Below are 24,868 nucleotides of genomic sequence, written 5' to 3' on the forward strand. Positions count from 1 at the left end.
GAGGCAAGTAAATCTTGATATCGTTTTTCATTTGAGGCCAAGGGCCCCCTGACGTTTCACTAAAAAATCAAGTTGAAAAAGACAAATGAATTAGAGAAAAGGGAGCCTTTAGAATGAAGTCCCAAAGATACAAGGGAAATTGTCCATTTTTATGCTAATGTTCCACAAAGTATGGACAGCTGTGTAGAAATAGGATTGGACAAAAAGGGCCTGAGCTAATGCTAATGGACTGAATGAAGAAACCTAGCAAGGCCTAGATTCTTCTTGGCCTCTGAGCAGCGTTCCTTCCTTCTGGGTGTGGGGCAGGACCCTTTCTGGAATGGGAGTCTTATGACCTACAATCAAACCATGTTGGTCAGATAATTTCTTTATGGCCAGTTTTTACACAGATAGGGCAGAGGGAAAATTAGAGTCATATTTTTAGGTTTTATGGCTGGCTTTGGGGAAAGGGAGTTCTAGTTTCTATGACCCACCTTGGAGAAGAGGGATTCTAGTTTCTATGGCTAGCCTCTAGGGAGAATAGAAATAAAAAACAGAAGGGCAGGAGAAGGTCAACGAAAAACTTTTGTTTCTGAGGCCTTCATTTTGGGGTATTGTTTTTTGAGCTCCAACAAAATCTTCTTGAGGCAAGCCAAAGAATAAAGAAAGAAGGAAATAAGAAAGGAGCTAAATACCATATTTTCTAGCCCAGGAATCCAGTTTCCCATAACAAAAGTAAGTGAACACAAGTGTAGAATAGGCCTAAGCAATGCAGCACTTCCCAGCAGCACTTAGCTCACCGCCTTGTGTCTAAACAGTAAGTGAGGATACTACTCCAAAGCCAACCTCTGTTCCCAAGCGGCACTTTACACTTGATGACACACTCTCAGCCACTCTTCAGCTTGATCCCCACAACAAACACTATGAGATAGGTGGCCTTATTCTACAGATGAATAAACTAAGACTGAAAGAGGAGGAATGACTCCCAGAAAGCCAGGCACTTGAAAAAGCAGGGCAGTCGCCCCTGAAGTGAACGGAGGAGTTCAATAGCTCCCCTTATCCAGTGTACCAATGTGCTGTGATAAGGCACTTGATGTGTATCTCATCTAATCCTCCAGCCACTCCAGTGAGATAGTTAATATGAATCCCCTTTGCACAGATGAGTACATTGAGGCTGCAAGAGTTAAAGTGAATGGTCTAAAACCACCTACACAGGTAGCCATTGGGAAAGCCAGAACGCCAGAGCAGGTGGGTATCAGTCCCAAGCCACTGTGCTCAATCGCCTTGCTAATTCTGCCTCCCTGCGGCTGCTGTGGCTGATAACGAGGAGGAGAATGATGTTGGTGGTGACAGTAGTAAACATGTAAGAGGGCTTACACCCTACCAAGTACAGTTCTAAGAGCTTTAGGGGTTTTGTTTTGGATTTTTTTTTTTTTTTTTTTTTTTGACAAGGTCTTACTCTTTCACCAAGGTTGGAATGCAGTGGTGTGATCAAGGCTCACTGCAGCCACAAACTCTCGGACTCAAGCAATCCTCCTGCTTCAGCCTCCCAAGTAGCTGGGACTACAGGCACACACCACCATGCCCAGCTAATTTTTGTACTTTTTGTAGAGACAGGATTTCGCGATGTTGCCCAGGCTGGTCTTAAACTCCAGGGCTCACGTAATCCACCCACCTGAGCCTCCTAAAGTGCTGGGATTCTAAGGACTTTCCGTGGTTCACTCATTTAATCGTCACCACAACCCAGTGAACAGGGAGCAGTATTATCCCCAATTTACAGAAGAGAAAACTGAGGCACAGACAATTAAGAAGGTGCCCAAGTTTGTGCCCCCAGTGAAGTGGAGAAACAAGTTTCAAGCCTAAGATTCCAATTCAGGCAGCCTAACTCCAGAAGCCACATTATGCTATCAATGCTTTATGCATTCAGCTGCGGCACCTGTGTTTGGAAATTTCATACCTAAATTCCTAATTGTTTTTACAAAAAGCTAAATATTTAAATAGCAGCTCGTCGATGAATGCTAAATGTTTTGTGTGGTCTCTGTGTTTGCGTGTGCAATTAAATACTGACTCGTTTCCAAGCAGCACGATGGAGATGTTTCCACATTTAGCCTCCCTGCCTGGGAAGTGAAGGTTGAAACACTCTGGGGAAATGTATGTCACCTGTTCTCTAAGTCCACGCGCTGCGGCCCATTCTTTGACAAACTGTGCCCCCTGCTGGTCTCTTCGCAGAGTTGTAACGATGTGGTTCAGGAGCGATTTGGGCCGGAGCTGAAATATGACATAGCCCTGCGGCTGGCCGCATTACAAATGTACATTGCAACCGTTACCACCAAGCAAACGCAGAAAATCTCCCTCAAATACATCGAGTAAGTGTTGACTCTCAGCGCCATTTCGGAGACAGACATGCCGCCTCCCTTAGCCCGGGTGTATTTTTGTTATTTGTCCAAAATTGATCTTGTTTGTGGCAAAGCATTTATTCGCCGGTGGCAAAATGTATGAATATCATGCTCATTTTTGGTAGAAGAGATCCATTTCTAATCCACCTTTGGAGCATTGTAGTTAAGACGAGGGACATATTTAAAACGAAGCATAAATTTTTGAATTCCTAAAGGGGCTTGATTCCAAGCCAAGCTTTGGTTTGGAAACACATGTAATGCTAAAGCTTTGGACCTCACCCCACACCCTGCTTGCAATCTCACCTCCAAAAGATGTATAAACTAATTAAAATCCCACTTTCCAAAGAAGCTTCTCATGGGCTGCCTAGAAAGCCTTTCTAAATTCCACAATGCCAGGTTGACCCACCAGGGGGCAAAATGGCTTTTCTCAATAAATTCATGAGCCTGTGTTGGGAAGGATTAAATCTCTAACTTGCTGACTTTAACACCACTGTTCTGACAACTCTCAGTCACCTGTTGACATGTAGGGAAAAATCCTCATGTGCAATTTGAGAACCTCAGGCCTTCAGTTCACTCCTTCCAAATGCTTTCTCTCTCTCCCCACACATAAGCATGACTGTATCCTGAGAAAGACTCGGCTCACAAAGAGATCTTGTGCTCAGCTGGACACATTCACACCCTCTTCCACTCTCTAAAGTTCTTGGGGACAGGTGAAACTGGCTGCCATTTGAAAAGGTGGCCTGCACAACCTGAGATGATTTTCAGACAATTAAAATGCATTTATTTTCCTACTTTCTGTACCCACATTTTACCAGGTTGAACATTGTACAGTCAAAAACGTCTCAGAGATATCCGGCTTGAGTAAAAATCCTGAAAAGTCTATAATAATGTTCTCATTCATAAATTCCTTTGACCAACAAATATTCATTGAGCATTTTATATAGCACATTAGGACAGTAGAAAATACTAACTAATATGTATGAATTCTATTCCTGGCCATTGAGGAACTTGTGCTCTGATTGTAAAAACAAGATAAAAAGACAAGAAAAGTAATTATTTAAAATAATGATACAAGTAGGATTACAAGATAGCCCATAAGTAGTGCCAAATGATGGCTAAAGACAATAAGTACAAGTTGAGAAGGAAGAAAACATAATCATGAAATATACCATTCTTAACTAGTGAAGAATATGAATGGTCAAGTAGTGGAGGTAGGTTGTCTTCCTACCCTTCTTTGGAGAGGACCTGGAACAGGAGAAGTAACTGGAATCCTCTTGAAGGTCTTCACATAATTTAGAAGACACTGATTAGACACATAACCTAGGGTAGGATTTCTATTCCAGGATAGATTTCCTAGAATTCAAAATATGGGACCTTCTAAGAAAGGAGTTGTAGTCATTTCTGGGGAAATTGGCTCTTTGTAAAAATGTATTAACCCAGTCCCATTTGTTGTCATTTTGTTGTACATCCATACCCATGAATGATGCCAGCATCTCCACATCAATACCGGGCACACTTAAGAGTCATGAATCACACCCAATTCCACACCACCAGCAAGAAATGTTGATGGAAGGAGTTAGACATGAACTGGCTAGGACAAAAGAATTGTGTGTGCCTAGAGAAATAGCCATGGAGGAGGGGAGGGACAGGGAAGAATGGTTTGGGGACATGAAGGACTTGCATCCATTCTTCTAAGAGAAGAGAGAAAGAATGTGAGCAGACAGGGAGACTGGAGAATAGAAATCAACAAAGGGATGGAGAGAAATTGGTGTTGGAAATACAAACTCGGATATGTGAGTGACTTTGAAGAGATTCAGAAGTTGGTTGGACAAAATGTCTCTTCACTTTACATTGGCTCCAAATGCCTCCTTAGCATTGTCTCTATAGAGTGAGGAATAGATTTCTTTTTAAATGCAAACATACGTATTAATGACCAAGTAGTGTGTGTCCTGAGTGCAAACTAAAAGTTACTTCCTTAATTGGGGACTTGTCTCCATTCTCTGCCTTACCAAGGGTTCATTTGTTCCAACAAACATCAGAGCACCATTTTGTCTTAGATAACTCATCATCACAAGAATGTGAAATTAAAGATATGCTCTTTATTGCAGAAAAGAATGGGGATTAGAGACTTTTCTTCCCTCTGCTGTGCTGCAAAGCATGAAAGAGAAGAACATAAAGAAAGCACTTTCACACCTTGTCAAAGCAAATCAAAACTTGGTACCACCGGGTAAAAAGGTATCACATTTGCATCTTAATAGAAAATTATAAAGAGAGAGGCTTGAATGCATTTTTTTAAATGTTTAAAATTAGCTCATGAATAAAATACTTAGTACCATATTTTCAGAAGCAGTAACACTGTGTAACTTTTTTCTAACTATTAACATATTTCTAACACTAATGAAAAATAAGTATTCATACAGAAACCTATTTATTTCTCACAAGTTATGGACTCCGTACTGTAGGGGGCAGGTGTGTGTTCATGTGCCCATCCAGGAAAAGTTTGCATAGCCTCTGAGAACTTGTGAATAGAAGATAGAATTGTGAAATAATTCTATGTTTCAATCATGCAATTGCTTACTGCTCAGACCAGCTTAAATGCACAACAGCCAGCAAGAGGCCCTGCAGGCCAGAGATCACATTCATTAAACCAGGGATCCTCAACTGTGGCATAACTGACATTTGAGAACAGATCATCCTTTGTTAGGGAGTTACGGGGAACATCCTGTGTATTGTGGGATATTTAGCATCCCTGGTCTCTACCCACAAGATGCTGGTAGCACCCTCCCATGATCGTGACAAACAAAAATGTCTCCAGACATTGCCAAATGTGCTCCAGGGAACAAAATCACCCCTATTGACAAACATTGGATTCAAACCTACCTTTAGAGGGAAGATAAAATTATTGCTGTCATTCACCATCATTAGTGTTAAAATCTTTTTATGCTTTTGTTTTGTTTTCATTAAGTAAAAGAAACACAAAGGAAATTTTAAAATATACTGTTGGTCAGAAAAGAGAGGTATAGTTTATAGGTAATAAAAAGCAAAAGATTCCAGGAACCAGAAAGAGAAGGAGCCTTAAAATACTGAATCTATAAAATTGGACGCAGTCTTCTAACCGAAGAACACTTTCCAATTGATATTAGCTGGAGAAATTTGTGTGACTCTAATACAAATCACTGTTTACATGGAGAATTATTTTGTCTTAGTGTCTGATTTTTTTAAGTCGTTTTTACTGGGTAAGGCACATTTATTTCTATCCCCTCCACACCCCATGACGGTTTTTTTTTGTTTGTTTTGTTTGTTTGTTTTTTAAGTATAATCAGGTTCACCACACTATCAGCCACCTTTAACTCACTTCCCAATTTCATGGGAAGGGTATCTTTGATCACAGTTGAGCATTCAGCTTACAGAGATGTAGCAAGACAATGCGGGTCAAGTTCTTAACTTCAGTTCTGATTTGCTGGAAGCTGATTTCTATAATTGACTTGTGATTTTTCTTCCAAGCCTGGCCCACTCATAATTTGGATAACTGCTGTAAGATCAATCAATCTATCCATTTATCCATCACTGTCCTTTAAAGGTTGTTTTTCTAGCCAAGAGTGAATAGTTTGCTTTCAAAACAATTTGCAAATGCTTTGCATTTTTTAAAGAAGTAGGATGGATGAATGGTGCTAAGTAACAATTATATAAAGAGCAGTTCCTTCAGGTATAGTTAACAAATAAGCTGGCAAGTCATCTGCAATTGAAAATAGAATTTTATGGTCATTGCCACTTAATGGTGATCTACACCTTGTTGGAAAATTTCAACCTTAATAAAAAATCCCTGGCACATTCAGTATGAAACATTGACCTTTTTTTTTTTTTTTTTAAATCAAATACTGTTTTTAGTGATATGGGAACCTACATTTTTAAGTCTTTCTAAAGATAACTTTCATCTGGATAAAATTTCATTTATAAATCATTCGTGAAACTCAACAGATTTTCCAAGTTGAATTAATAAAACTGAGCCTTATATAGCAAGTTCAAACATGTCCACAATGATTGGATCTCAGAAAGTTCATTTCCCCCGAAAACTTGCAAGGACTGGAAGAAACTTGAGAGGGGAAGTGTAAAGGGCCTGTTTAGAAGGCTTTGCCTAGATTGCAGGTGCGTATTCAAAATGATTCCCACAAAGTCTACATTCAGGTGAGTCTCTTGTGCAATGGGAATATATGTAGACACCTCACCTTTGTCCCTAATTGCAAGTAGAAGGCTCCTCTCACTTCTTGAAATCTCCCAGTGAGCAGATGTTCAATGGAACATTTTATGGTCTTGTTCTCACTTGTTGAGTGCCCGGCACAGCATATCTATACCCATGAGTGCCCCATACATTGACCCTCTAATGAATAAGATGTGAATCTTGATTTTATGTTCCAGTCCTTCATCAGGAAACCAAATATGTAGCAATTCTATTCCTAATGAAGAGTCTTTGTCACATCTCAACTTTTCAGCAGTAAAATCATCCTTCTATCTTAGCCTTGTTTTCTGCTGGTCTCCAGCTGAAATGGAGTCATACCCAATAGAGTTAACACCTGAGGTTTCTTTTCTCTCCTCAGCTCTCTGCACTACAAGCCAAGGTCCATTATCTCAAGTTCCTCAGTGACCTGCGATTGTATGGGGGCCGTGTGTTCAAGGCAACATTAGTGGTAATTTGTTTCTTTTTGTTTTGTTTTGTTTTGTTTTGTTTTTGCTTTCTCTTGGAAGCCACAGCAGCTCATTCCACCTCTGATGACAAAAGCAAATCAGCTGTGAATCTTCTCCAGCCTTCATTTCTAACCAACTTCACAACAGTCTGAAAATATCAGAAGAACTGTTAAACTAGATAACACCACTGCAGAATGCCCTAGAAAAAGAAATGTGAAGAACCAAGAGAATCAAAGGATTCTAACAATGGCCTTCTTTTAAATCACTGAGCCAGAAGTTGCTTTCACAGTGAAAAAAGGAAAACCAAAAAGAAAAAACAAACCTCATTTCTAAAAGCATCTTATGATTATGAACATACTGTGCTTTAACATTTACTTTCTAATTACTCATAATTTATCAGAGCCTCAAATCAGTCATGTATCTGGTTCTTCTAATTGGATGATTTAGTACAGTATGACCCAGAAACACTTTCTAAAGAAAATGTAATCTTATAAAAATAGGATCGTTGGTTCAAGTTGGCATGGTATTTCAGAGGTTCAGTATTTTTATGTTGTCAACTTCTCTTTCTCAGCAGGCGGAAAAGCGCTCGGAAGTGACTCTCCTGGTTGGGCCCCGGTATGGCATAAGCCATGTCATCAACACCAAAACCAACCTGGTGGCTCTTTTAGCCGACTTTAGCCACGTCAACAGGATTGAAATGTTTTCCGAGGAGGAGAGCTTGGTGCGGGTGGAACTCCACGTGCTAGATGTGAAGGCAAGTGTTTCAGATGTTGATACACATGACCTTGCTGTAAACAGCTAATTTCTGATGACACTGCAGATGTTTACAAGGCAGGCAAAAGTCAATGTGTGCAGAGCATCACAGATGCAATGTGGTGCAGAAAATAATCCACCCAACTCAGGCCTGAGGGCTCCAGTCTTCACTAAATTGCTGTGTGATTGGGAACAGGTCGCTATACTTCTCTGGGCTCAATTTTTTTATTCCTACATGAGAAAGCAAGCTACATAATTTCTAGGTCCCTTCTGACTTTAGAAAATGTGATTTCTAGTTTTAGAGTAGGGGAAACTTTTCTGAACTAACTTTCTAGAATATATGACTCAAATCAAGAGGGAGATTTTCCCCAACTTTCTTTAGAATTCTCACTCCCTTTGCTTAGGTTGGGTCCATATGTGTGTATTCATTTGGAAAAGCTTGATATTTTAGTTCATCTGTCTTCTCATATGGTAACAACTGGTACTGACTGAACATCTGGCTCCTATGAATGTCATAGCCATTCCATTTAAAACAAAAATCTGGCCAGGCGCAGTGGTTCATGCTTGTAATCCCAGCACTTTGGGAGGCCAAGGCGGGCGGATCACAAGGTCAAGAGTTCGAGACCAGGCTGACCAACATGGTGAAACCCCATCTCTACTAAAAATACAAAATTAGTCGGGCGTGGTGGCACGCACCTGTAATCCCAGCTACTCAGGAGGCTGAGGCAGGAGAATCACTTGAACCCAGAGATGGAGGTTCCAGTGAGTCGAGATTGTGCCATTGCACTCCAACCTGGGTAATAGAGTGAGACTCCATCTCAAAAAAAAAAAAAAAATCTGAGATGGTCCACAAAGGGCAAAACTCTACTCCCAAAAGAGAATAGGAAATAGTCCAGGTTCCTGGTCTCCACCTTCTTTTTCCAGTAGAGATGAGCTATTGGATTTTGGCAATGGCAATATTTCTACTATTTCTATGAAGAAAAGGCACTGGAACAAAGGGAGATAGTGACTCCACAAAGGAGACAACACCAGCCTGGAAGGTGCTCTGAGAATAGTCATGGAAGACCCAGCCCTACCTGCATCCCCACTAGGGTGCTGGTGTGGGAGGAATGGATTGACAGCCATTGAGAATGTGGCAAAGTGTTTCTACAAAGCACATCAGAATACCCCAGAGAGCTCTGCAGTGGGAATAGATGATCACGAAAGACGGAATGTAGAACTCAAACATGCTGGCTGTGGCCTGTGGGATTTCATGGGCTGCATCCAGAGGGTTCCAGATGACTTCATGGCTAGCTGAAAGAGGGAGGATAGACTTGGAATGCCCATCCCACTCCATGAGCAAAGAGGCTGAGAGAAATAGCCCCATCACGGAGAAAGGTGGACCAAAGGTTGAACTGGATGCAATTATTACAGATTCGATGACAGAGATAATCTGTCCTAAACAGAAATGAGTGCTGTGTCCGGCCAATGGTGTCCTGCCTATATAAAATAATGATGCGGTGGCTTGGAGGCCGAGGGGAGACCTCAACTGAAGTGGAAGGAAAAGCAGTTCAACAAGTAGTACAGGCGCTTTGTCAGGGAAGTTAAATTCTACCAGCTGGGGGCACTAAATCCCCCCAGTGTCCTATACCTAGGAGTGAAAGCAAGAGATCTGCTGTCTTGCTGTCTTCGCGCCTCTCTTCATATCTGCTTTTTCTTGTTTCCTTATTTCTCTCTCTCTCACCTTTTCTTTTTCAACAAGAATACACTCTTCCTAACTCAATGAGAAAAATTGCTTCATCCAACACTTTTTTTTTCCCTATAAGCCCCAAATCCATGTCCAATTGTATAATAACCTCATTGTTTCAAGAGAGTTTTAGTAAGGCCTTTTCTCAACTCCCATCTGTTTTATGCTCCTGTAAATTTACTACTTCTTCTAGAAGCAACTTTTTACTGGATCTCTGGCACTTTTCATTCAATCTTAGCAGTAATTTCCACTTAAATTTTACCTCTCTTTAACACTAATTTACACCGTGAACCCAAAACTTAATCTTCCTGTAATTTTCAGATTGTGAGTTCACTGCTGGTAACTGAGGTAACGGGTAACTTAACTAGTTAATGTTAATTTACCAGTTTAACATGTTTAATTGTTTTTAAATGTTAAAAATGTTAACTATTTGGGAAGAAAACAATCTCATTTTTCTTTCATTTCAATATGACTTGGGGGCCAGTTGCGGTGGCTCACACCAGCAATCCCAGCAGTTTGGGAGGTTGAGGTGGGCAGATCATTTAGGATCAGGAGTTGGAGACCAGCCTGGCCAACATGGTGAAGCCCCGTCTCTACTAAAAATACAAAAATTAACCTGGCGCGGTGGCGTATGCCTGTGATCCCAGCTATTCAGGAGGCTGAGGCATTAAGAATTGCTTAAACCCAGGCGGTGGAGGTTGCAGTGAGCCGAGTTTGCACCACTGCACTCCAGCCTCAGCGACAGAGTGAGATCCTGTCTCAAATATAGATGATAGATAGATAGATAGATAGATAGATAGATAGATAGATAGATAGATAGATAGGCAGGCAGATAGGCAGGCAGGCAGATAGATAGATAGACATATATATGACTTGGAAGAGATTCAAAATGTCCAGGCTTTTTAGAGGGTGTGTCCTGAATGTTTTTCAGTAAGGCACTTTGTGTTATCCTTGGCTTTTTCTCCTGCCTTGGGTTTCTCCCATGAAATATTTGTTCAATAACTCCTTTTTCCATAAGCATAAATGCAGCCGTTGACACTCCAGGGATGTTAAGAATGGATGGCTTTAACCAAAGTGTTCTTTTGTGTAGCCCATCACACTTCTGATGGAATCCTCAGATGCCATGAACCTGGCCTGCTTAACGGCTGGATACTACCGACTGCTTGTTGATTCCAGGAGGTCGATATTTAACATGGCCAACAAGAAAAGCACAGCGACCCAGGAAACAGGTATTCTCTTCCTGAACTCATGAAGCACTGACCTCCCTGCAAACACCCCACCTAACAACAATAAAAAGGATGTTTTCTGAAAAGTTAAGACCGGACGCGGTGGCTCACGCCTGTAATCCCAGCACTTTGGGAGGCCAAGGCGGATCACGAGGTCAGGCTTTCAAGACCAGCCTGACCAATATGGTGAAACACCGTCTCTACTAAAAATACAAAAATTAGCTGGGCATAGTGGCATGTGCCTGTAATTCCAGCTACTCGGGAGGCTGAGGCAGGAGAATCGGTTGAACCTGGGGGGCGGAGGTTGCAGTGAGCTGAGATTGCACCACTGCACTCCAGTCTGGGCGACAGAGCCAGACTCCGTCTCAAAATAAACAAATAAATAAAAATTAAAATTAAAGTTAAAATTGTACCCACAAAAAAATCGAATGTCCAAATTCAATGCAAAAAGCCTTCAGATACCTCTAATGTGGGCTAATTGTTAAAAAGAAAAATGCTGATTTCTCACCACATTTGACACATCACTCAGAAGTGTCAGGGTGCTTGCTCCAACCTTGATTTTATTATCATGAAAGTCTCTATGGTTGGGTTTTCATGGCCTTACTTTTACAGAGGTCAGGGCCAGAGGACTAATGATGGAATGCCCGAACATGAGTTGTGAGCCTCTGCTTTAGGGCTGGTCTCTCCTGAAGGTGTCCTAGGCCCAAGGGTCTGGGAGGACTCCTCTCTGTAGTCAGAGTTATGCCCAGGATTCTGGGAATTTTACAAACAGGAAAACGTGGTTATTGCCTAGCACTTGGACCTGGGGACACTAGAAGAAAATTTTTCCACCATGGCAGCCACCTTGGATCCATAATAGGAGCACCGAGATGGCAAAGACATCAAATAATTCAGTTCACCTACTTGACAGCAAAAAAGATCCCCACAGTGAGGACAGGGAAGGCTGCAAATGTTAAATTGATTATCCTTTGACAGTAGGTGGTTTTCATTGGTTTTAGGACATTTTTTCTTCAGTTACTTAAGCATTTTACTCCATCTACAGTGGATGCTTAGTAAATGTTACTGATGGACAGATGCCACCATTCTAGGCACAGTCACTGACCCGTTTAAAAAAAAAAATTATAATCAGAGGTTCCATAATTGGGGTTTCTTTTAAAAGAAAGGGGAATTCTTACAAACAAATTTTACTGTTGTTTCTCTTTTTTTCTCCCTCCCCCCGGCCCCGGTATTTCTCAGAGAAGATGAGGGGAGAAAAAAAGGGAAGGAAGTTCTCTCACTGTTAAATTGAGCAGAAACATCAAACTTTATTCCATAAATATATTGCAATATGTGGACACATTTACACACACATAAAGACTCACACACAGTTTACTATGATGGCCAGGTGAGTGGAAGCAGCTCAGTCATAGAAAACGGGAAGCTAGAAACAGGAAGTGATGGATAAAGTATGATAGAAGGCAACACTTGGACTTTCAAGTCAAATAAATCTGAAATTTAATCCAGTCACATCTTGAGGTGTCTGATTTTTTTAATTTCTCTAAGCTTGAGTTTCTTCATTTGTAAAATGGGGTTAAAAAACTAGCTTGCAAGGGTTAGAAAAATAATCTAGGTACATCATCTATAATGATGCTCAGCATTTCTATTAATAATTTGCAGTGGGAAAAAAAAAGGAAAAAAACCAGAGGCAGAAAGAACCGAGAATGACAGAGATAGAGGCCGGGTGCAGTGGTTCATGCCTGTAATCCCAGTACTTTGGGAGGCTGAGGCAGGAGGATCACTTGAGCACAGGAGTTTGAGACCAGACTAGGCAACAAAGGGAGACCTCATCTCTACAAAAAATGCAAAAATGAGCCAGGCGTGGTGGCATGTGCCTGTAGTCCTAGCTACATGGGAGGCTGAGGTGGGAGGATACCTTGAGCCTAGGAGGTCAATGCTGCTGTGAGCTATGACTCGCCACTACACTCTGGCCTAGGTGACAGAGCAAAACCCTGTCTCAAAAATAAATAAATAAATAAATTAGAAAGTAATAGAAACACAGAAAGGAGAGAAAGACAGAACATGTGGCAAAGAAAGCTCCTGAGAGACACAAATGTTTAAAAATAAATACAGAAAAAGAAAGAACAAAAAGGAGGTGATAGACGTGCACTGGGTTTGGCAGTAAACATTTTTATGACCACATGTTTTCATTGAGCTAGGAGATTTAGAGCAATTTAATGCTGACCTTCGAAATTCCACAGAAGGCTGGGCTCGGTGGCTCATGCCTATAGTCTCAGCACTTGGGGAGTTGAAGGCGGATGGATCACTTGAACCCAGGAGCTTGAGACCAGCCTGAGCAACAAAGTGAGACACTGTGTCTATGAAAAAAATTTAAAAATTAGCCAGGTGTGGTGGCATACACCTGTGGTCCCAGCTACTTGGGACATTGAGGAGGGAGGATCACGCAAGCCCGAGAGGTCAAGGCTTTAGTGAGCCAAGCACACTATTGCACTCCAGCCTCCAGCCTGGATGACAAAGCAAGATCCTGTGTCTAAAAAACAAAAAAAATAAAAAAGAGAAAAGAAAAGAAATTCCAAAGAGCTGTTCAGCAATTTGACACAATTGTTTCCCATTGGAAAACCAGTTTTGGTTTTTTTTTTCAAATTTTATTTTCAAATGTTAAAGTTTATCTGGAAAATAAATCCTTTCCTCATAGACTGTAAAGATTGTAGAGGTGTATGAAGAAAACCAAACCTACTATTCTAAACATGATTACAGTAATAAGGGTCTCCACTCTGTCCAATTCATAGTGACCCACAACGTAAGTTTTAACAGAACTTAAAGAGGCAAAAACATAGTTACAAAAAGTATTCTTACTGTGGGGAAAGAATGGAACTTCAGCCTCACCATCATTTCTCCCAGTTTCACATACCTATCCCCACTCTCAAAGATAGAGGGCGGGAGAGAGAGAGAGAGAGAGAGAGAGAGAGAGAGAGAGAGAGAGCCAGCGAGTGCTGAAAGTACTCTCTTCTCTTCAGAAACTCCCAAAAGATCTGACAGCCAAGAAATACAGAGTGGAAGTTCCATCAGGCCAGTTCTTCTCTAGTCCATTCTCTCCTTCCACTGTAGGAGACTGGGCCACAGAATAGACCCCAGCTCCCAACACACATTCTTCCATGTCTCCAAAATTATTCCAGGAAGCCAAATCAGTAGACCCTTCTGGAAGGAAGCTAGATTGAGCACATATTTTATTCTCACCTCAAATTGATCCCAGATCTTAGTCAAGATCTCTAATAAGAAACAGCCCCCATTTCTTCTTCTCTATCTTGAAAATTAGGCTTCAAGCACTTTCAAAATCCCTGGCCCCAGATATGTATGCATCTCTGGGCTTTAGGAGGGTCTTAGTAAGTATCCATCAACTTGCTTTGAGCCTGCTGACCTATTCAGTTTTCTTGTTCATCTAAACCAGAGTTGGCAAAACTATGGTCAATGGGCCAAATCATGTTCTTGCAAATAAAGTTTTATTGGAACTCAACCACACACATTGTTTTACTTTCCTAAGGCTGCTAGAACAAATTCTTACAAACTTGGGAGCTTTAAACAACATAAATTTATTCCCCCACAGTTTTGGAGGCCGCAAGTTCAAAACCACGATGTTGACAGGGCCATGCTCCCTTCACAGGCTTTAGGGGAGGATTTCTCTTTACCTCCTCCTGCTTCTGGTGGCCAGCATTCCTTGTGGCTGCTTAACTCCAGTCTCTGCCGCTGTCTTCACGTGGCCTTCCCCTCTTCTCTGTGTGGCCCAAATCTCTCTCTGCCATTGAATTTAGGGCCCATGCAGATAATTAAGGATAATCGCATCTGAAGATCCTTGACATTGCAAGACACTTTTTTCCAAATAAGGTCACGTTCACAGAGTGGACATATCTTTTGGGGGCCACCATTCAACTCATATACCCATTTGTTTATGTAGCATCTATGGCTCCTTTCATATTAAAACAGCTAAATTGAGTAGTTGCTCAATTGAATGGTTGGCCCACAAAACCAAAATATTTACTATCTGGGCCTCCCTTTACAGAAAATATTTGCCAAGCCCTAAACCTGCATTACAATGCAACTTTGCTGAACTACTCTTCCTCCTGCAACAATCCACACTCACACACACAGTTCCCCCGACGTGCACACCCAGTCATAATCTAAATTGTTGTTGTTAATAAAATAATGCTGACCCCCCACAAGGTTTATTTATTGTAAGGTAAGATGCAAATATGGCTAGTGTATAATTCAATGTCTTCAAAATTATATCTCTTATTGTTCATGAAAATACATGAATTTATTAAAAATGACCATGAACACTGTTCAGCATTAAGTCCATTGCATGATTTGCCGGGAGCAAAAACCTCTTTGGTAAAACTGCACTTTTTTCCCATATGTCTTGCACATCTGATGTCAGTTAGCCAAACTTGTGCAGGGGACAATTTGAGGGAATGGATGGGAGAATAGTATGGCCCTAAAATTTTCTCAAAATGTTGCCTCTGGAATCTATAAGGCAATATCAACAGAATGACCCAGTTCTCTGTCTTGTTAAATATCAGAACAAATCTCCGCATCAAAATTCCAGATTGAAAGATGCTTGAAGAGCAAACAAACTAATAGTATTTAAATTGGGGTTTTGTAATTTTAATCCATGAGGAACATGAAACAAATTTTCAGGAGTTCTCGTGATACAAACAAAAATTGAAATTAATCTAAATATTAATTATGCTTAGAAATTACAGAGAAAAGTACCTTACCTGTGACCACTCCACCTTATGCATTTTATACACACACACACATACACACAGGCATGCATGCTGACATTTATACATGAATATTTTAACATCTACTAGGATATCAAAAGACTGAAGATAGAAGTTTTGTACTATCATTACAATATTTATTTTAATTTCCCATATGGCAAAACTCTGACAATCCTTGACTATCTCTGAACTCAATGAGGAAAACATTCAATATCTTCCTTCACGAAGTAGGGAATATTAGATCTCACCTTACAAAAAAAGAACAATTAATGTTCTGGAATAATGGCCTATTGAAATCTCACCTTTAAGGGTAAAAGGCATGTTGTATATTTACATTTGTAGATATGAATGAAGCCTTTTAATAATAGAACCAAGGGTCAGGTGGAATTAAGCTATACTTCCCTACCCCCGGATGGTATTACATTTTATCACATAGCAATTACAATTTATGCAGTATCAATTTTGTTAAGGTTGGTTCTCCTAACCCAAGGAATTCTTACACCTGAAGCCTAAATCAACAAGTACTATATTTGGGTAGTTGAAAAACTGTATTTACACAAGTGATGCTACAAGCCATTAAGTTAAAAAACAGAGACGAGCCCCCCCCCACCCCTGCCCCACCCAAAACCAGACAGTACAGTAATGTGTCTTTGCATGATTCTTTCTCTTTAGGAACTGAAAACAAGGGGAAGCATAACCTCCTTGGCCCAGATTGGAACTGTATACCCCAAATGACCACCTTTATTGGCGAAGGGGAACAAGAAGCCCAGATAACATACATAGATTCAAAGCAGAAGACGGTGGAGATCACAGACAGCACCATATGTCCAAAAGAGCACCGGCACTTGTACATAGACAACACCTATAGTTCAGATGGACTTAACCAGCAGCTGAGCCAGCCCGGGGAGGCCCCCTGTGAGGCAGACTATAGAAGTCTCGCTCAGCGGTCCCTATTGACCCTCTCAGGACCAGAAACTCTGAAGAAAGCACAGGAATCTCCGAGAGGAGCTAAAGTGTCCTTTATTTTTGGAGACTTCGCCTTGGATGATGGTATTAGTCCCCCAACCCTCGGCTATGAAACACTACTAGATGAGAGTCCTGAAATGCTGGAGAAGCAGAGAAATCTCTACATCGGCAGTGCCAGTGACATGAAGGGCCTGGATCTCACTCCAGAGGCAGAGGGCATCCAGTTTGTGGAAAATTCTGTTTATGCAAACATAGGCGATGTGAAGAGCTTCCAGGCTGCGGAGGGGATCGAGGAGCCCCTCTTGCATGACATCTGTTATGCTGAAAACACTGATGACGCAGAGGATGAGGATGAGGTGAGCTGTGAGGAGGACCTCGTGGTGGGGGAGATGAACCAGCCGGCCATCCTCAACCTGTCTGGGTCAAGCGATGACATCATTGACCTCACATCCCTGCCCCCTCCAGAAGGTGATGACAATGAGGATGACTTCCTGTTGCGTTCCTTGAACATGGCCATTGCCGCACCCCCACCTGGCTTTAGAGACAGTTCAGATGAAGAGGACTCTCAGAGCCAGGCAGCTTCCTTCCCCGAGGACAAGGAGAAAGGCGGCAGCCTGCAAAATGATGAGATCCCCGTGTCCCTCATTGACGCTGTGCCCACCAGCGCCGAAGGCAAGTGTGAGAAGGGACTGGATAATGCCGTTGTCTCCACGCTGGGAGCTCTAGAGACTCTATCCGTGTCAGAAGAACAGCAGACCAGTGACAATTCAGGTTCTTTCACAATTGTTACATTCATTCACTGATAACCATATCATTCCATCCTTCCAAGCCATTTGCCCTTGGAGTTCTGTTACGTGGTGTTCTCCATTTCACAAATGTCCCATTTCATAAATGTGCTGAAACTGCCATCATAGGTTTTTTTGTGTGTATGTAATTTCCTTTGTTGTTACTTTTTTAAAAACATAAGGCACATCTCCCCCACCCCCACCCCCATTTCTGGAAAAACTGCAATAAACTCAGAGTCCTTACTGAAAAGGGAAAAACTTGGTATTTTGTTTTAGTAATAACGGGTCCCATTTTCTTACATGTCTCCAAGTGCCTCTGATGCATCCATTAATCAGTTCTTGTTTTTTACGGCATGCAGGTGTAGCCATCTTGCGGGCTTATAGTCCTGAGTCTTCGTCAGACTCGGGCAATGAAACTAACTCTTCTGAAATGACTGAGAGTTCTGAACTGGCCACAGCACAAAAACAGTCAGAAAACCTCTCCCGCATGTTCTTGGCCACTCACGAAGGCTACCACCCCCTTGCAGAAGAGCAGACTGAGTTCCCGGCCTCCAAGACCCCCACTGGGGGCTTGCCTCCAAAGTCCTCGCACACCCTGGCTGCTAGGCCAGCAACTGACCTCCCGCCCAAAGTTGTGCCTTCTAAGCAGTTACTTCACTCAGACCACATGGAGATGGAGCCTGAAACCATGGAGACTAAGTCAGTCACTGACTATTTCAGCAAACTGCACATGGGGTCGGTGGCATACTCCTGCACTAGCAAAAGGAAAAGCAAGCTGGCCGATGGTGAGGGGAAGGCACCCCCTAATGGGAACACAATAGGAAAAAAACAGCAGGGGACCAAAACGGCAGAGATGGAGGAGGACGCCAGTGGTAAATTTGGTACTGTGTCTTCACGGGACAGTCAACACCTGAGCACTTTTAACCTGGAGAGAACTGCCTTTCGCAAGGACAGCCAAAGATGGTATGTGGCCACTGAAAGCGGGATGGCTGAAAAAAGTGGATTAGAAGCAGCAACGGGGAAAACCTTTCCAAGAGCTTCTGGTCTTGGGGCAAGGGAGGCTGAAGGGAAGGAAGAAGGAGCTCCTGATGGAGAAACCAGTGATGGCTCAGGACTTGGTCAAGGGGACCACTTCTTAACTGACGTGACCTGTGCATCTTCAGCCAAAGACTTAGATAACCCAGAGGACGCTGACTCGTCCACCTGCGACCATCCTTCCAAGCTTCCTGAGGCTGATGACAGTGTGGCCCGCCTTTGTGACTACCACTTGGCCAAGCGGATGTCATCGCTGCAAAGCGAGGGCCATTTTTCTCTGCAGAGCTCCCAAGGCTCTTCAGTGGATGCAGGCTGTGGCACGGGCAGCAGCGGCAGTGCCTGCGCCACACCCGTGGAGTCGCCGCTCTGCCCCTCCCTAGGGAAGCACTTGATTCCTGACGCTTCTGGGAAAGGCGTGAATTACATTCCTTCAGAGGAGAGAGCCCCTGGGCTTCCCAACCACGGAGCCACCTTTAAGGAACTGCACCCACAGACAGAAGGGATGTGTCCACGAATGACAGTGCCTGCTCTGCACACAGCCATTAACACCGAACCCCTGTTTGGCACATTGAGAGATGGATGCCATCGGCTCCCCAAGATTAAGGAAACCACAGGTACAGCAATGATGGATTTAGCACTTTGTATGACATGCCAGGAGCATGTAAACCATATTTACAACAAACTTACAAACGTAAAGTCTGGAAGAAAAGTAAAAGGTAGAATTTAAAAGGCCACAGAACAGTAAAGTACCAATCATTGATCCCCTAGTATTTAATAAATACTAAAGATTACAAAGGTGAAAATGGCATTTGCTCTTTATAATCTTGCTCTGTGTTTGCTTTCAGAATTTGATGGAGCAATATGTTTTTTTCCTAAATTCTAAATGCAGATGTTTAGCAATGCCCAGTGTGACTTTTAGTTATATGATAGTATTGCTTAGAGTCACATACCAGTTTGATTTTCTTCCCAAGACATCTGATTTCTAATTCTGCCATTTCATTATTGAGGGACAAAGAAGAATGAGAGAGCAGGATATCAGGGAGATTGGAGGGGTTTGGAGAGATTATTTGCCTTTCAGCAATCTTACTGACTCCTCCCTACTCTGCCATACCCCAGTGTCAGGAAGATTTTGAGGTTATGTCTGATGAGCTGCTTTATTTTCCCCAAAATAATAAAGTGTAAACACACATAGAAACAAGAACACATCCACCTTCTGTATCCCACCTTCACTACTCCACCACTCAATGGTATGCATTCCCCTCCTGATCCACTTGGCTGGTCATTATATGGCAAAAGCAGATACTCTCTCATATTTTCATATTTCAAATTATGTCATCAATAGTGTCTTTTTCATACAGGTCAATAGAAGTTAGTGAGATCTTATATTGGTCATTTTCTATTCCTGTTCTTTTAAGATTTTCTACTTTCTCAAAACCCACCACTGGCTTTACCTGCCTTGGAAAAGTTATCTGTGAATATTACCTAACTCATCACCCAACTGCATATTTACCTCTAAACTAAGTCACACTGTTTAATCTTTCATGATTTATAAAGAACTTTCACCTGAGTTACCTCTTGCTTCTCACAAATATTCTGTGAGATGGGGATTATTTGCTTCACATGACAGCTTTTCTTAAACAAAGAAAAAAAATGTTGAGCAACTGGCCCAAGGTCTCAACTTCAGACTTTGTACCAGGCAAACCTCATGCTGTCCTCTTAAAAAGATTCACTTAGTTAATTTGCATTAATTAAATTAGGCCACTTCTTTAAAAGAAAGAAAGGAAAGAAAGAAAAAGAAAGAAAGTAAGGAAAAGAAAAGAAAGAAAGAAACTGATGCCAGGTTTAACTTAATTCCCTTGAAATGAAACTTAGTATCTTCAATATATTTGAATAATCTATACATAGTTATTTTCTGTGTCTAAGCTTGATAGATAGATATTGGTATCAAGGCAATTCATGAAATCCCTGAAAATGTTTGGGATTTCTAGACAATTTCAAATGAATCAGCAGTTCCAGAAATAACAGATTCCAGTATTTTCTTGATATTCATTAAAATGGAAATTTGTTATGAGATATCAAGATGCAGCCTTTGGAAAGCAGGGTGACCTTAGCATACGGCAGCCCTTCCAGACTACATCCTTGAGAAATGACAGACATCATGTAGAGATGTAGTAAAAATGGCCTCCCAGGAGATGCTTAATGATTCTCTCTGTTTTTCTACTACCCCTAGTGTAGCTTTGACAGAGCCTGGGAAGGAGAGACGAGGAGGCATGACTTCAGCTTGGTCTCAACATCCTGAAGCTGATCCCATCCTGCTACCATCAAACATTCACTCGGAATCAAAGGTGCCAATTCCAAATCAAGACCCTAATGATTTCTCCCAAGCAAATCAGGCATACGGAGAGGCTGTGAGCTGGCGGCCACCGGATCTGAGAGGGGGAAGCCTCAGGACACCCCCCAGCCAGAAGGCTCTGAGACATAGCAGCAGTGTCCTCTCCGGATCTGTCGATTTGGAGACCTTCCGAGAGAGAACCAAGGGTGCAGTCAGCTTAAAGTGTCCAGGCATCACAGAAGCACAGGAGGCCAGTTCTGAAAGGCGAGCAGAACTCCCCCTGGGGAGGAAGCTCACCAAAAGTTTTTCCCAAAGCTCGATGCACTTGAGCTCCGAGGGGAGGTTTCACAAAAGGTCCCCAGTGGCTCATAAAGACTCAAAGCTGTATAGGACATTACCCTTGCGGAAGCTGGAGGGCAGCAATTGGAGATGCCGGGGACCCTTCAGCTATTGCTTCCTGAACCGAGGGCAGGATGAAGATGGTGAGGAAGAGGAGGAGAGGGGAGAGGCCACCGTCCAGGTCGCTTGCCTCTATAGACCACAGATGACTCAAGCCACGCCAGAACCAAGCAGCCCATGTCTGGCTGTGGCGATTCAGAAGCAAGGAGGGGAGCTATCCAGAGGGTCAGTGCTGAAGGTCTGGGCAGAAGACCTGCGAGGCCCAGATGACTTGGACTTCAGCAACCTGGCTTTTGATGCCCGGATTGCAAGAATAAATGCCCTAAAGGAGAGCACATATGCAATGCCTGATGGGTTCCTTGCAGCCCAAAATGATGCCAATGAGCTGCTCTGTCTCGTCAGGGCAACAAAGGAGAAGAAAGAGGAGTCACACCCTGAAGCATACGACCTTACACTTTCTCAGTACAAGCAACTGTTATCCATTGAGTCCAGACAGTTGGGAAGTGCCTGTAGGAAAATGGCGATGGCTGAGAAAAGCCCGGAGGAGATGCTCCTAGCTATGACTTCCAGCTTTCAAGTGCTCTGTTGCCTAACAGAAGCTTGCATGCGATTAGTTAAAGTCGTGAACTCAGAAACACAGCGGCAGGAAATTGTAGGGAAGATCGATGAAGTGGTCATAAATTACATTTGTCTACTGAAAGCTGCCGAAGCAGCCACTGGAAAGAACCCTGGGGACCCTAATGTTGGATTCTCGGTGCGACACTCAACCACCATGGCCGCTCTCGTAAGCACACTGACACGTTCTCTCAAGAGGCTTTTAAACAAATAAATATGGAAGTCACGTCATAATCTACCTTTACGAAGCCATACATGAACTTTTATTTACTTTGTGTGTATGATGAACAGATGTCTCCTTTCTTCTCTCTGTATATTTTGTTATTTTATATAAAATAGGAGATAAAAGTCACATTGATGAAATGTTGAAATGTACTAATCAGATGTATTCTGTTTATATTATACATATATATACACGTAAAAGAAATATCCAAGAAAGTGATGACATTTGGCTATTTTTCATATAGTTAAAACTCCAGGTATATGATGTGAAATTTTAAATTCTACCATGTTAGAGCAAAACAATGAATCCTATCCCCTTTCTTTCCAAGTAGATACTTGGAGATCACATCATTCATATTTAGATGTAAAACAAAAAACAAAAAAAGAGAGAGAAAAGAAAAGAAATCACAATGTATATAAAACAGTACTTATGTTTTAAAATTATGATTTTTAAGCATTGGAAATAGCAAAAAGACATTTAAAATTCAAGAAGCTATTATGAATTACTAGAGACTATATCTGTAATAAATTAATTTTTTGCTCATAGTATTTGGTTACTGGATGCTTTCTTCCAAGAATCCCACATATTTAATTTGGGTTTTTGCTATTTGGGCTACAAATTGGTGGGGGTGGATTCTACTGTGTCAGCACAAATGCTCTTCACAGTGTTTCTAGCATTTAAAAAACTTCCCAGGGAGAAGAACAGAGGGGATGATGGGCAGTTTCCTAGGTAATACCTAGAGTTATAGAATATCTCATTACATAAAATGTATGGAATTAATAATGCCAAAATTAATTATTTGATGGAAAGATCTGCTTTGACTAAATGTCAAAAATCTACAAACCAAAGACATTATCTTCCCCTCACCCCAACTCAACTATGAAATTTAAAATTCCCTTTAGAATGATGGGACATTTAGTAAAGTATTTGCAAACTTACAAAAAGGAACATTTAATGATCATCAAAATTAAGTATTGATTCAGTGATGTAGACCAGACCACACACCAGCACCTGTGAGTCTCATCTCAGATCACAGCTCTCAACATAGGGCTTCATGCATCACCGCCTCTACAGAGGCTAAGGCTGCCAATCAAATTTGGAATTACAGCGTAGTACTGGGACAAAATCTCAAATCTTGGATGTTCCAGAAAATCAGGGAGAAATGGCTACTGTAACCATGGGAACCATGAGTAAAGAGTTAAGTATTTATTAAATAAATACTTAATCTGGATTGGCTGATAAAAATATGAAATCTGAAAAAAAAAAAAAAGAAAGAAATGGAAGTGGTATATTTGACCAGTTCAAGTGAAACCAATGGAATGCAAAGAACTTTCCAGGACTGTCACATCTCTAAAAGTACCCTGCAGTCATAAAATAAAATCGATATGTATATATATATTTCCTGGGTCATTCAGTGCTCAAGTTACATGCACTCCTACTTAGACAGGTGGCTCCTTAAGAATACGACGGGAGTACACCAGGTGCAAATATTTCTACTTTTGTAGCCTACTGAGAAGGAGGCATAACACAGTCCACAATTGCAATCTCTCTCTAGTCAGCCATTCCACAGGGACTCAACAACAAAAGCCACACGTGGTTATGGATGGCAGCAAAGGAAAGGAGTTTAGGCGTGTGTTATTATAAATAATGTTTAACTAAATAATAAAACATTATTTCATTACAATTATAATTATAAATATTGGTGTTTTGATATTGAGAGATATTAGTGGTGTTTACTGTGGAAAATCTTAGTAAATATCATTCTGTGTACTAAAATCCTAACCTATTAATAGGATGTGTGCCCTATGTCAGACAGTGTGCTAAGCATATTAACTATATTATCTCATTTAATCATCACAACAATCTGCTGGTTTGGACACTATTCTCTCTGGAGGCAATATGGATGAGTTGTTACGGATATGGGGTTTGGGGTCAGAAACATCTTATTTAAATTTTGACTCTGCCATTTTCTAGCCCTTTCGTGTTGGGAAAGCTACTTTTTCTAGTCTCAATTTCCTCATAATAAAATAAAGTCAATTATAAGATTGATTTCCATAGGGTTGTCATGATTTTTGAGTAAAAATGTGTATGTAAAGTTCTTACCACAATACCTGGCAGAGAGTAAGTATTCAATTAATGTTAGCTATTATTATCATCATAATCATTGTGTTAAATATACTACCCAAGATAATATGTGGGGGAATGTTTGTTTGTTTTATATGCATATTGTATCCTGACTGTGTGCAGAACACATTATGTGTATTGCATATATGTAAAAGAAGGGTACAAGGAAGTGACCATCCTTGTTCAAGTCACATATCTAGTTAGAACAACTTCCCAGTCCATTCGAGTTCTTTGAGAAGCCTCAGGGAAGTAGCTCTGGGTCCTTCTAATCAACCTCCCATTACTGCGCCAGTAAGTTTCTGTTTCTTATAAATAAACTCTTTGCTATTCAGAAAACTTCAAGGGGCCCCCACATTCACAAAGCATGGGGCTCCTAACTGGGGTCCAGGTCCATAGAGTGTAGGAAGAACATATTAGAACAATACTTGTGCTTATTTTTATCTAGCTTTTTTATGTTTGTGTATGTTTTATAATGGCATAATAGTACAATGGTACATGTATATAATTTTAAATAAATAAATGAATGAATGAATAAATAAGCATATGACTGGTGCATGCATGTAACAATATTGTCGCAGGTAGGGTTGCATTCACTGAAATCTGGAGAGCACTGAACTAGAGAATAAACCTTCCTTATACTCACGGTTCTTTACATTTAGTCCCCAGTCTACTTTGCCAAGTTTGTCTCCTACCATTTTTATTAATCTTTGATCACAAATCTTTCAAACAAAAGTAGACACAATCATATGAATTCATGTGGACTCATTACGTACCAATTCATGTCTAATCTTATTTTCCGTATTTTTACCCACCTCCTCTCCCACTGTATGATTTAGAAGCAAGTCCAGACA

The 24,868-nt window shown here is 41.3% G+C and overlaps 1 protein-coding gene across 3 annotated transcripts in view; it reads left to right on the forward strand.

The window, feature by feature from the left end:
• FRMPD4 (FERM and PDZ domain containing 4) overlaps positions 1 to 24,556 on the forward strand; it is an 869,452-nt gene extending 844,896 nt beyond the window's left edge. Inside the window, exons 10-17 of one of the 3 annotated variants that reach the window (XM_025372626.1) lie at positions 2,209 to 2,345; positions 4,484 to 4,610; positions 6,971 to 7,060; positions 7,630 to 7,812; positions 10,628 to 10,766; positions 16,211 to 17,275; positions 17,649 to 18,938; positions 20,560 to 22,438. In XM_025372626.1, the coding sequence (XP_025228411.1) occupies positions 2,209 to 2,345; positions 4,484 to 4,610; positions 6,971 to 7,060; positions 7,630 to 7,812; positions 10,628 to 10,766; positions 16,211 to 17,275; positions 17,649 to 18,938; positions 20,560 to 21,884 (4,356 nt within the window). In that variant the 3' untranslated portion in view covers positions 21,885 to 22,438. Of the gene's footprint in view, positions 1 to 2,208; positions 2,346 to 4,483; positions 4,611 to 6,970; positions 7,061 to 7,629; positions 7,813 to 10,627; positions 10,767 to 16,210; positions 17,276 to 17,648; positions 18,939 to 20,554 lie in introns of all 3 variants that reach the window. The other 2 variants (XM_025372627.1, XM_025372628.1) reach the window with 2 other exon arrangements.
• Positions 24,557 to 24,868: the final 312 nt, after the last annotated feature.

The sequence above is a fragment of the Theropithecus gelada genome, chromosome X, assembly GCF_003255815.1.
Source record: "Theropithecus gelada isolate Dixy chromosome X, Tgel_1.0, whole genome shotgun sequence".
Lineage (NCBI taxonomy): Eukaryota > Metazoa > Chordata > Mammalia > Primates > Cercopithecidae > Theropithecus > Theropithecus gelada.